Source organism: Phocoena phocoena, chromosome 19 (assembly GCF_963924675.1).
Source record: "Phocoena phocoena chromosome 19, mPhoPho1.1, whole genome shotgun sequence".
Lineage (NCBI taxonomy): Eukaryota > Metazoa > Chordata > Mammalia > Artiodactyla > Phocoenidae > Phocoena > Phocoena phocoena.
In genome coordinates this window covers 28,683,361-28,696,869 of record NC_089237.1, presented here as the reverse complement: position 1 = coordinate 28,696,869, position 13,509 = coordinate 28,683,361, and the positions used below count along the sequence as shown (strand labels likewise).

Genomic DNA, 13,509 nt, shown 5'->3' with positions numbered 1-13,509 from the left:
TGAATATATCCCTGAATACTTCGATACTTTTGTACTTTCTCTCTCTACCATTCACATATCAGCAGTGGCTCTTCTGAGGTCATGGGTTGTAATCAGAGCTCAGTCTACATATCTAAGACAAGGTGGCTAATAGGAGACAAGGAACCAAGTTGTCAGCTCTAACAACACTGGTGACAGATTAGAGATTCTAAAACTTGTTTTGTTCAATGTATTAAAACTACCTTTAGTTAGGGATCCTATTGCTTTGTCGTATGAGATCTTTCTGAAGTTTTGCTTAGTTTTACCTGTTGTAGTGTTTTTGCAGGGCAAGAAGATTATTAAACAAGGTAAAAGTGTAAACAAGGATTTGGAGGGGTGATTGATTATATAGGAATCTTTAATGTCTTTTATTTAAAGGGACAAATGCTTTATGAGTATCTTTTACTAAGAGGCAATTCTGATGTTAATTATAAACCCTTATAGTAGGTTTTCTTACCTTTTTTTTTTTAATAGGTTTTAAGTAATAGGTTGTTCTATGTATTTTGAAAGTATTGGTCATTTTCTTGAAGGAACTTTTTCCTCTGTTATTTGGAGCATTATCAAATCAGTAGAAAAACTAATCTGGGTTATTGATTACCTAAAATGTGTTTTATGTCTTTAAATTATTTTGTATCTTTAAATTGTATCTCGTATATATTTGGCTCTAGCACAAATGGGCTCTACTTTCAAGTTACTCTGAATGATTACTGTCTTGATCACATTGGATTTAAATTTCAGAGCAATATGTGTGTGTGTGTGTTTTTTAATAGCCTGGATCTAAAAAATCGGCGAATGGATCAGATGATAAATCCAGCTGCAAGGAATCAAAGACAGGAAATCTGGACCCATTATCTTGCATAAGTAAGCTTCCCAAATCTGTGTTCCAGATAAATCTGCAAACTTAATGTCAACAAAGTTCTCCACCGCTTTGTTTTAAGCACAGAGTAACTTCTTTTTAGTCTTATGTTAAAATGTGTGTTTTATTAAATATAGGCACTGCAGATCTTCATAAAATGTATCCTACACCACCATCATTGGAACAACATATTATGGGATTTTCCCCAATGAATATGAATAATAAAGAATATGGTAGTATGGATACAACACCTGGAGGAACTGTTCTAGAAGGAAATAGTTCTAGTATAGGAGCACAGTTCAAAATTGAGGTTGATGAAGGATTCTGTAGCCCAAAACCTTCTGAAATTAAAGTAAGTATTTTATTTTTCTAGAAAAATAATTCACTTCCTATATTTTTGTATAGAATTAGTTTATTGCTAGATTCAAAAATCCTTTCTTAGTGATTCTAATTTTGTTATTAACAAATTTGAATTATGGTGACACTATTAAGAATGCATTTAAGAAAAGAGTAGGATTACATTTACATTGTATTATTTTGTTTAAAGACAGGAAAAAAGGGCTAGAGTCAGTTTGTTGTTATTTTTTTCCCTTGGAAAATAAGATGCTAAAAGTCATGATCTTTATATTGTAGGATTTTTCTTATGTCTATAAGCCTGAAAATTGTCAAGTTCTAGTGGGATGTTCCATGTTTGCACCTCTAAAAACTCTACCAAGCCAGTGTCTGCCTACTATCAAATTGCCAGAAGAGTGTGTTTACCGTCAGAGTTGGACTGTTGGAAAATTGGAATTGCTTCCTTCAGGGCCTACAATGCCATTCATCAAAGAGGGGTATGATTTAAATGTATAGTATTGGTATAGTATATGAATGCTTATATAGCTTTAATTTTTTTCGTAGAAGCACCTAGTATGTTGGTACCTGGAAAAAAGATACTGGTTTTTGAAAGTTCTAAAAATCATTTTCTGATTAATAGCTTATAATGGTGTTTGCTCGGTATGGTTAAAGTATTGGAACACTTAAGACCAATAAACTTTGTCTTTGGAAGCACCTTTTATTTTGGTCTGAAATCCTAATCACTCTCATTTGTACATTTGCCATATTTCACACACGTTTTATATTTAAGTATCTCTGAAATTGGGGTGTCTTATAATTTGTAACATCTTAGAATTGCCATTGTCCTTTTTTTACACATAAATATCTCTAAAATTGGGTTTGTTTTTTTTTTAAACAGTGGCATCTTAGAATCAATGAAATATGGGTATTTATAGTACAAGAAATATATAGATAGTAATTGTGGATGTCTAGGTGTGGAAGAGTGTATACAAATTTTATTTATAATGGAACTAGTTAGTTGGGTCTCACCCCACAACAATCACCTAGAGTGGATGTACTAACCAAAAATACATTTTAATTGTACTTGTAATTTTTGCACTAATCGTATTTTTGCAATTTTTGGTGTTATTGAAAAACATTTGGGACATTTTTAGTTGTATTTCACATTACTAATATGTTCGTTTATGCATGTTTTTGATTCTCTTTTGCCCTGGTGACACTAGTGATGGAAGTACTCTGGATCAAGAATATGGCCCTGCTTATACACCTCAAACTCATGCTTCTTTTGGGATGCCTCCTAGCAGTGCACCTCCTAGTAACAGTGGAGCAGGAATTCTTCCTTCTCCATCTACCCCTAGGTTTCCAACTCCAAGGACTCCAAGGACTCCAAGGACTCCTCGTGGAGCTGGTGGACCAGCTAGTGCTCAAGGTTCAGTCAAATATGAAAATTCAGACTTATATTCACCAGCTTCCACCCCATCCACGTGCAGACCCCTTAATTCTGTTGAACCTGCAACTGTTCCTTCCATCCCTGAAGCACACAGTCTTTATGTAAACCTCATTCTTTCAGAATCAGTTATGAATTTGTTTAAAGACTGTAACTTTGATAGTTGCTGTATCTGTGTCTGCAACATGAATATCAAGGGTGCCGATGTTGGAGTTTACATTCCAGATCCAACGCAGGAAGCACAGTATAGGTGTACCTGTGGCTTCAGTGCTGTCATGAACAGAAAATTTGGAAACAATTCAGGATTATTTCTTGAAGATGAACTAGATATCATAGGACGCAACACAGAATGTGGCAAAGAAGCAGAAAAACGTTTTGAAGCTCTCAGGGCTACTTCTGCTGAACATGTTAATGGAGGACTAAAGGAATCTGAAAAATTGCCTGATGAGTTGATATTATTGCTACAAGATCAGTGCACTAATTTATTTTCACCTTTTGGAGCTGCAGACCAAGATCCTTTTCCCAAAATTGGTGTAACTAACAACTGGGTACGTGTTGAAGAGCGGGACTGTTGCAATGACTGCTACCTTGCATTAGAACATGGGCGTCAGTTCATGGATAACATGTCAGGAGGAAAAGTTGATGAAGCACTTGTGAAAAGTTCATGCTTACACCCCTGGTCCAAAAGAAATGGTAAGTATGCTAATGGAATAATTTTTCTCTTTATTTTCCTTTAGTTGTATGACTTTTCTTTCTTAGGAAAAGGTATTAAAGGCAGTTTCCCATGTACCTGACAGAGACACTTAAATTTGGACTTAAAACTCCTTTAAGAATGATATTTTTAGGGCTTCCCTGGTGGCGCAGTGGTTGAGAGTCCGCCTGCCGATGCAGGGGACATGGGTTCGTGACCTGGTCCAGGAAGATCCCACACGCCGCGCAGTGGCTGGGCCTGTGAGCCATGGCCGCTGAGCCTGCACTTCCGGAGCCTGTGTTCCGCAACAGGAGGCCACAGCAGTGAGAGGCCCGCGTACCGCCAAAAAAAAAAAAAAAGAATGATATTTTTAAAGGGAGAATTTCCTAGCCGTTTAATTTCACCAACAGAAGTATGGTTATTAGAGGTCTGTAATTATGTACTTGAGTAGGACTATAAAAGGTACTTTGCACATGTCAATTAGCAGAAAATTACTAGTTGATTTATTCAACATACTATCACTCATTATTTATTGAGCAACTAGTATGTGCCAGGCACTGTTCTTTTACAAAGTACAGTATTAAAACAAACATATTTCCTGCCCTTTTTGAGCTTGTAATTCTCAAAATAACAAAATAAACAAAAAAATAAGTAATTATATGATATCAGATAGCGACAAGTGCTTTGAAGGAAAAGCAGGGTAAAGGAGTGGAAAAAGACAAGAATATGCTACTTTAGATGTATGTTTAGAGAAGATATTACTGAGGGACAGCATTTGAGCAAAGACCTACATAGAGTAGGGGAATGTGAGCTGTGTGGCTGAGAGAAGAGTGTTTTCAGGTAGTGCAAAGACTGTGAGGGAGTAGTGTGCCTAATATGTTTGAGAAACAGTAAGGAGGCACTGTTGCTGGAATGAATTGAGTGATGGGGAGACTGTTAGGAGTTGGAAGGCTAAGAGATGGCCGAGCACCAAAATCATGTAGGGTCTTACATACCATGTAAGTAAGGCCTTTATAGTTTATCCTAAGAGTTACGGGAAGCTGTAGGACAGTTTTGAGCAGAGAAGTAACATGATCCTTCTACTGTTTATTTTTTTAAAAGATCACTCTAGCTGTTGTGCTGTGGGTGGTGAAGGTGAGAGTAGAAGCAGATAGATCAGTTAGGAGGCGGTTACAGTAGTTCAGGTGAAAGATGACAGTACCTTAGACAAGATTGGAAGCAATAGAGATATGAGTAGTAGGTTCTAGGCATATTTGGGAAATAGAACCTACAGGATTTGCTGATATAAGAAAAGATGAGGCATCAGTGATAGCTTGAGCGAATGGATGAATGATGGTGCTAATTATAGAGGAGGGGAACAACTGGGGGAGATGGTCAAGTACTTATTTGGAGAAACGAATTTTAAATTCGGAGGAGTAGTTGGGGCTAGAGATTAAAAAATGTTGTGTGTGAGTTATCAGTATTTTAAGCTATGGAGATGGATGAAAAAACTTAGAGAGTGACTCTAGATAGAGAAGTCCAAGGATGGAACTGACATTTAGAGATGGGGGAGAAGAGGAGGATCCAGGATAGGCAACAAAGGAGGTAGGAAGAAAACCAAGAGAGTGTGTTGTGCTGGTAGCTAAGTATAGGAAATGTTTGAAGAAGGAGAGAAATGTCATCCATGTCAAATACTTGTGTGTAGCTATAAAGATCTAATGAGTTAATACATATGAGCTGCTTAACACAATCCTTGGCACATAGTAAGTACTGAATTTATATAAGCTGCCATTATTAAAGTCATCATTTAGGGGTTTTTTTCAGGCATAGCCGCTGGGAAACATATTTCTAAAAAGATGTTTCAGTATACCACTCATTAACTTTTTCCTAACTTTTGGTAATTATGCAGAAAGTTAGCCTTCTTCAGAATGTGGTTTTTGTTAAGAATTTTTGTTCTTAGGTGATATATGCCATTTAATAACTTTTATTTGGTTCCTTATGTCATTTGCTAATCCAGCCATTTTTGGACACATGTGCAAAACAATGTGCTTGGTATTCTGGGAGATATGAAGATATCCTATATTTAAGTTGCTTGTAGACTACTTGGAGAACTAAAACTGTAATACAGGGTTGAAGTAAAAATACTCTGAATGCCCACTGACAGGAGAATGGATAATAATTATGATAGTACAGATAGAATGTTACATAAGCTCTGAAAATGAGTAAAACTCTTGTAACAGATGAATCTTGGTAAAAGTTTTGAGGGGAGGGAGAGGGAACAAGTCCCAGAAGATTGTATATAGTGAGATATTTTTTCATAAAGTTCTAAAACAGACAAAACTAAATGTATTTTCTAGATACACATAAAATTCAGGATGGTGGTTAATTCTTAAAAGCGGAGGGATAGGATAGGGAGATGCACTTAATAAGATTGAGTAATCTACTTCTTGGGCAGTGAGATCGTAGTTGTTCATAATATTATTAAGAAAATTTGTGAATAAGATAAGGCTATGCATGGACCAGTGGTTACATTTTGTTCATGATAATAGTTCGATGATTCATCAAACTCACTATACTCAAGGATCAAATTTTTAAAGAAAAAGGTATAAATAAATGTCATATAGATTTTCAAAGAAAGGGCAGGATTATTTTCAGCCATAGATAGTAGTTAAGAACATAGGCTCTGGAACCGACTACTTGGGTTTGAAACATGGCTCCATCACTATATACTATGACCTTGGGCAAGTTATTTAACCTCTGTCTCAGTTTCTTGAGATAGTGTCAATAATAGTATTTACCTCAGTGTTAGAGGATCGAATGAACTAATACATATAAAACAGACCAGTGCCTGGCACAAAGTACTCAAATATTACCAGTAGTAACAGTAGTAGTAATAGCAGCAGCAGTAGCATTAGTGGTATTCTGTTTATTTTTATTATTATTATTTGTTTTTAAGATCCAGCTCATCTTGAAAGTTGTCACAAGAAAAAATAAATTTTGCAACTGTGTATGATGATGGATGTTAACTGGACTTACTGTGGTGATCATTTTACAGTATATACAAATAACAAATCATCACTTCTTACACCTAAAACTAATATAAGTTATGTCAATTATACCTCAAAAAAAATCCAACTTATTTGCCAAGTAATAGAAAATATTGAGTTGTTAACCTTGTGTGCATTTTTTCTATAACAATAAAGATTGATGTAAACAGATTACTCTGCTGCCATAAAGATGAATTTCATCCTAAGAATTTATATTGAGAAAATAATTCAAAACAAAAAAGAAATATCTTTATATTTCAATTTAAAACTTCAACATTAAAATAAATAATGCTGCAAAACCTAAATGGGCAATATTGGAATACTTTCTCATTCAGTTATAACAGCTTCATAAAATAGTATCAAACTCCTGTATTAGGACCTTTGCCCTGATTGTTTCCTCTGCCTGGGACACTGTTCTTCCAAGTATTTACATGGATAACTCTCTTGCCTTTTTAAATTTTGTCAGAAGTCATCTTCTCCATCCTGCTCCTTTTTTTTTTTTTCCCGTAGTGTTTGCTTATTACCTTCTAATATACTGTATAATTTATTGATTAATTATCTCTCCATTAAGTTCAGCCTATGCAAGTTCTGTTTAAGAGAAAGGGTTTTTGTCTATTTTGTTTGTTTGTTGATATGTCCAAGTACCTAGAACGGTGCCTGGCATATAGATGCCCAAGGTGTTGAAATATTTGTTTGAAGGAATTAAAAGTCTACAAATTGTAGTTTGTATAATTTAGTGGTAATGTTTATTTTTCTCAAGATAGAAAAAGCTTTGTTCCAATTATAAAAAATACATACTTGCTGAAAAGAAAGTTAAGTATCTAAACAATACAGAAAAGTAGAAGTAAAAATTGCCCCCAATTTTTGCCCATCCCCATCATTGCACCACTCCATGATCACTCATTTTTAAGCAACTTTATTGACATACCATACAATTCATTTAAAGTGTACAGTTGAATGGTTTTTAGTATTCACAGAGTTGTGTAGCCATCACCACAATCAATTTTAGAACATTTTCATCATCCGCAAAAGGAATCCCATGTTTATTAGCAATCACTCCCCATTTTCCTCCAACCACTCCCTCCCAGCACTAGGCAACCACCAGTGTACTTTCTGTCTCTATAGATTTGCCTCTTTTGTACATTTCATATAAATAAAGTCATATCCTATATGGTCTTTTGTGACTGACTTCTTTTTCTTAGAATAATGTTTTCAAGATTTATCCATGTTGTAGCATGTGTCAGTACTTCACTTGTTTTTATTGCCAAATAATATTCCATTTATGAGCTTCCCACATTTTATTTACCCATTCGTCTGTTCGTGGACATTTGGACTGTTTCCACTCTTTGGCTGATACGCATAATGGTACTATGAACATATGTGTACCAGTTTTTGTGTAAACATACGTTTATATTACTCTTAGGTGGACTTGATAACTCTGTTTTACGTTTTGAGGAACTGCAATACTACTTTCTAAAGCAGTGCACCATTTTACATTCCCATCAGCAATGTGTGAGGGTTCCACTTTTTCCATATCCTAATTAACACTTGTCCTTGTGTGTTTTTTTATTATTATAATCATCTTATTGGGTTGTGAAGTATTATCTCATTGTGGTTTTGATTTGCATTTCCCTAATAACTAATGAAGTTGAGCATCATTTCATGTGCTTACTGCCCATTTCTCTTTCCTCTTTGGAGAAATGTCTTTTCAGATACTTTGCCCATTTTTAAATTAGGTTTTTTGTCTTTTCATTATTGAGTTATAAGTGTTCTTTATATCTTCTGGATTTACAAGTTCCTTATCAGATTATGATTTGCACATACTTTCTCCTGTTCTCTGGGTTGTCTTTTCACTTTCTTGATGGTATCATTTGAAGCAGAAAAGTTGATGTTCAGTGTATTATTCTATTTTGTTGTTTGTACTTTTGGTTTCATATCTAAAAAGGCTTTACCTAATAAGTCATGAAGATTTATATGTTATTTTCTAAGAGTTTTAGCACTTATATTTAGCTCTATAATCCATTCTTTTTTTTTTTGGTTGTTTAGTCTTTGTTTCATAACCATAAACTTAACTTTGTAATTCAGCTAAACTTGGAGGGGAATAAGGAAAAGATGGAACCCAAAGAAGTGCAATGAGAGCACAAAGATTATAGTATATTTTGAGCAGATGGGGATGAAGGGGTGCTCTCCTGAGCTACAGAAGGAACTTATATTTAGCTCTATATTTAGCACTTACATTTAGCTCTATAATCCATTCTGAATTAACTTTTGTATATAACATAAGGAAGGGGTTCCATATTCATTCCTTTGCATGTGGATATCCAATTGTCCTAGAACCATTTGTTAAAAAGATTATCTTTCCCCATTAAATTGTCTTGGCACCTTTGTCAAAAATCAGTTGACTGTAGGGCTTCCCTGGTGGCGCAGTGGTTGAGAGTCCGCCTGCCGATGCAGGGGACACCGGTTTCTGCCCCTGTCAGGGAAGATCCCACGTGTCGCGGAGCAGCTGGGCCTGTGAGCCATGGCCACTGAGCCTGTGCGTCCGGAGCCTGTGCTCCGCAATGGGAGAGGCCACAGCAGTGAGAGGCCCGCGTACCGCAAAAAAAATCAGTTGACAATAAATGCAAAGTTTTATTTCTGGATGTTTACTTCTATTGATCTATCTATCTGTCCTTCACGATCACTCTTAAAAATCATTATATATTCTAAAAACCATTGCTTTCCACCAGATCTCAGTATAGAGACCTGGCACTTGTCATAATATACAATTATATTATCTTTCATGCATTCTCCTGCACAAGATTGTAAGATCCCTGAAGACATGAATAAGAATTTATTTACACAGTATTCCCAGCAGCTAGCATAATTCCTGACCCATAGTAGGTCTTCATTAAATATATATTTTTTTAAGAATGAAAGAGTATCTATGGGAATCTCTCTGAATTAAAATCAAACTGTAGTTTCCTGAGCTTCACTCAGATCAGAATTTCTCAGGGTAAGCTCTGTGTATATGTTTTTTAAAAGTTCCCCATTTGATTATGATAAACAACCTTAGCCAATGACAACTTTTTCTAGATTTTATGTAAATAGTCACATATGAATACACATAGTTCTGTTTGTGTAAAATTATCTTCCATACTTTTAAAACCTGTTTTTTAATTTATTAGTGTATTAGTCATTAGTCCATTTCAAATAGCTCTGTTATCACTTTTAATGACTAGTGTTCTATTATGTATTTAATAGTTTATTTAAACAATAATTATTAAGCAGTATATCTGAAATTAAATTACTTCTGATTCTGTACACTATTTAGATATAGGGAATTAAAACAAGAAATAAATTAGGCAATAATAATAATGAATTAAAGTTGAATGATTTAACATAACAGAGTGCTCAAACAGGTTTAATGATACAGCGGAACCATAATGGAGGGACAGATTACTTATATCAGTAATATTTCATGGTTTTTTAAAAAGCCATTTGACATTTAAGAGCGACACCCTCCATATCCATCCTGATAGTTGGTCAGAAAGGTAGGTCATAATAATTTGATAATCTGTAAATCTATTACGTCTAGGTTAATAAAATATCTTTGGATATTACAACACTTTTTAGCAGTATGAACAAGTTTATCTGTTACTGTGCAAGTTGTATACTTCAGATTTGTTACATACAGTCTACTATTTTTCACAAGTTAAGCTTTAATCATTGTAACCAGTTTTGTCCATCTGGTCATTTTACCAAAGTGGTGGTAATGAAGGTACATAATTTATAACCCATTTCTGTGTGAGGCAAAGTTCTTTCTAGTAAGATACCTATAAGCACCAAAAACAACCAAAACAGGGACTTCCCTGGCGGTCCAGTGGTTAAGACTCTGCGCTTCCACTATAGGGGGCACGGGTTTGATGCCTGGTAGGGGAACTAAGATCCTGCATGCCGAGCTGCACAGTCTAAATAAATAAATAGATAAAACAACCAAAATCAATGCAAAAAGGAAGAAATTTATTTGATTAATTTATAAATTGATCAATGAGCTAATGAATGGCTTTTTATGAAGACGAGTTACAATAACTTTTATTGTCTCTTCTTGGTTCTAAATACCTAGAAAAATCATTTCTACAGATCATTTTAGATACAACTTACTATAGTTCTCTACACAAGCAGATGCTTAATCTTGGTGATGAAGAGCTAAACTTCCCTAGATGTCTTGTTATCATAAAAATTTTTGTGTTGACAATAGCAATTCTTATTCTTTTTTCTTTTTTTTTTTTTTTAATGGTTGTAGATGTGAGTATGCAGTGCTCACAAGATATACTTCGAATGCTTCTATCTCTTCAGCCAGTTCTTCAGGATGCTATTCAGAAAAAAAGAACAGTAAGGCCTTGGGGGGTTCAAGGTCCTCTCACTTGGCAACAATTTCATAAAATGGCTGGCCGAGGCTCTTATGGTAAGTAATTTATAGTAATGTGTATTGACTTATTTTATATCATTTCTCAGTTTCTTTGCCCAACTTTAATAAGCACATTTATCTTTAAATATTTCAGTGGCATATGCTTGACTTAAGGCCAGTGTGGTCAATCTTAGCCTTCCTTACTTTGAACGTTTTCAACATTCACTTTACTGGGTTCTCCAATCCCACTTCAGAAAGAACAGCTTGTTTTTACATATTTTACTGACCAGTAAGATTTTATGTGAAGAAAGAATCATACTGCCAAATAAAGGCTGAAACACTAGTTTTCTTGTAAGTTTACTATTTTACAAAATTTAATGAAAAATGGGGTAAAAAAGAGAGGGTAATACTAGTGATAAAAGGCCCCAAGGTCTTCATTTAAAAAAAAAGGAACAAAGACAAATTTGCCAGTTGTGACAAAATAACGAATACTCTCAATATGGTAAACAGTAGATTTATGGTCAACTGTAATGGAAGGAACATTCAAAATGCTTGAACTATCTGTTGAAGATTATCTCTGGGGGAAAAAACCCAGAAAAGATTGGGAACTTCCCTGGTGGTGCAGTGGTTAAGAATCCGCCTGCCAATGCAGGGGACACGGGTTTGATCCTTGGTCCGGGAAGATCCCACGTGCTGCGGCGCAACTAAGCCCATGCGCCACAACTACTGAGCCTGTGCTATAGAGCCCGTGAGCCACAACTGCTGAGCCTGAGTGCTGCAACAACTGAAGCCCATGCACCTAGAGCCTGTGCTACGCACCAAGAGAAGCCACTGCAATGAGAAGCCCGCGCACCGCAACGAAGAGTAGCCCCCGCTCGCCGCAACTAGAGAAAGCCCACGCTCAGCAATGAAGACCCAACACAGCCAAAAATAAATAAAAATTTTAAAAACCCTAAAAAACAAAAAAGAGTGTCTCTGAAAGGTGGGATGTAATTGGAACTTTTAAAATATATTTGAAATAATTGTTTTTATTCTGAAGTCCTTGACTTTTTTTGCATGGTTTTAGAACGCATTATGTACAGAAGTAGTAGATGATTTGCTCATATTTTCCTTTTCCTCCTTTTATTAATGGCTGAATAATTTAAATTTCATTTAAAAAAACTTGATAATCAGTGAAAAATGCAGTTTAATTATAGTATTTATATATTTTTTCTACTTTTTAAAAAATATTTCAGTTTTATTGGAGTATAGTTGATTTACAATGTTGTGTTAGTTTCAGGTGTACAGCAAAGTGATTCAGTTATACATATACATATATTCATTCCTTTTTAGTTTCTTTTCTCATATAGATCGTCACAGAATATTGAGTTAGGGTTTCCTGTGCTATACAGTAGGTCCTTTTTGGCTGTCTATCTTGTATACTACTAGTGTGTGTGTATGTTCATCCCAAGCTCCTGATTTATCCCTCCCCACCACGTTTCCCCTTTGGTAACCATAGTTTGTTTTCTATATCTGTAAGTCTATTTCTGTTTTGTGAATAAGTTCATTTACATGTTTTTTTTTTAATTCCACATACGAGCGATATCATATATTTGTCTTTTTCTGACTTACTTAGTATGATAATCTCTAGGTCCATCCATGTTGCTTCAAATGGCATTATTTCATTCTTTTTTTTAATAGCTGAGTAATATTCCATTGTACATACGTGCTGCATCTTCTTTATCCATTCTTTTGTCGATGGACATTTAGGTTGCTTCCATGTCTTGACTATTATAAATAGTGCTGCAGTGAACATTGGGGTGCATGTATCCTTCCAGGTTATGGTTTTCTCCAGATATATGCCCAGGAGTGGGATTGCTGGATCATACGGTAGGAACCTCCATACTGTTCTCCATAGTGGTTGTACCAATTTACATTCCCACCAATGGTGTAGGAGGGTTCCCTCTTCTCCACACCCTCTCCAGCATTTATTGTTATAGTATTTTTACGTTCTTTTTGAAGCCAAAATAGTAGACACATGCAGAGTTCTACACCTTACTGTTCAGTACATATGAGTTTTTGTTTTTTTTAAATGGCTGCATATATTCCATTGTTCTTTATATATGTTATTTTACCAGTCTACTGTTTATGGACTTAACATTGTTTGCATCATTATCATTACAACTATTCTAGAATGCACACAATCCCTGGCTTAAAGCATGTGTATATTTAAAAATATATATATTGCCAAATTACTCTCTCTGATAGTGGTTTAAACTCCCACCAATAAAATGTTTGTTTCCCCAAACCCTTGCCAGTAGGGTGCTGGGTAGATGGGAGAAACTGGTTTGTTTCATTATAGTTTGAGACGTAGACTAGTACAGACTTTGAGGGTAGATTTCCTGGATTCTAAATCCCACTTCTGCCACTTCTTATATGATACTGGACATGTTGTTTAACGTCTCTATTTGTGCTTTCTCATCTCTAAAATAAGGTTGATATTAGTATCTGCTTCATGGTTTTTGTGGGGATTAAATGAGTGAATACATGTAAAAATCTTTGAACATTACCTAGCACATAGTAAATGTTATAATTGTTTGCTATTAATTATTTTAAATTCCTTGCTCTTAATGAGATTGAGCATCTTTTTTTGTATAAGAGGTAATTTCTGTTTCTGTGGACTTTGTTCATATGCTTTACCTGTTTTTCTGTTAGGATGTTGATCAATTCCTTACGGATTTATAGGTCCCCTTTCTATGGTAAGGAAAT

General features: G+C 35.1%; 1 protein-coding gene across 1 annotated transcript in view; it reads left to right on the top strand.

The window, feature by feature from the left end:
• Positions 1-13,509, top strand: part of MED13 (mediator complex subunit 13) — a 90,549-nt gene that overhangs the window by 53,882 nt on the left and 23,158 nt on the right. Inside the window, exons 13-17 of the mRNA XM_065896822.1 lie at positions 789-879; positions 1,012-1,226; positions 1,508-1,704; positions 2,431-3,347; positions 10,657-10,818. Of these exons, the coding sequence (XP_065752894.1) occupies positions 789-879; positions 1,012-1,226; positions 1,508-1,704; positions 2,431-3,347; positions 10,657-10,818 (1,582 nt within the window). The remainder of the gene's footprint in view (positions 1-788; positions 880-1,011; positions 1,227-1,507; positions 1,705-2,430; positions 3,348-10,656; positions 10,819-13,509) is intronic.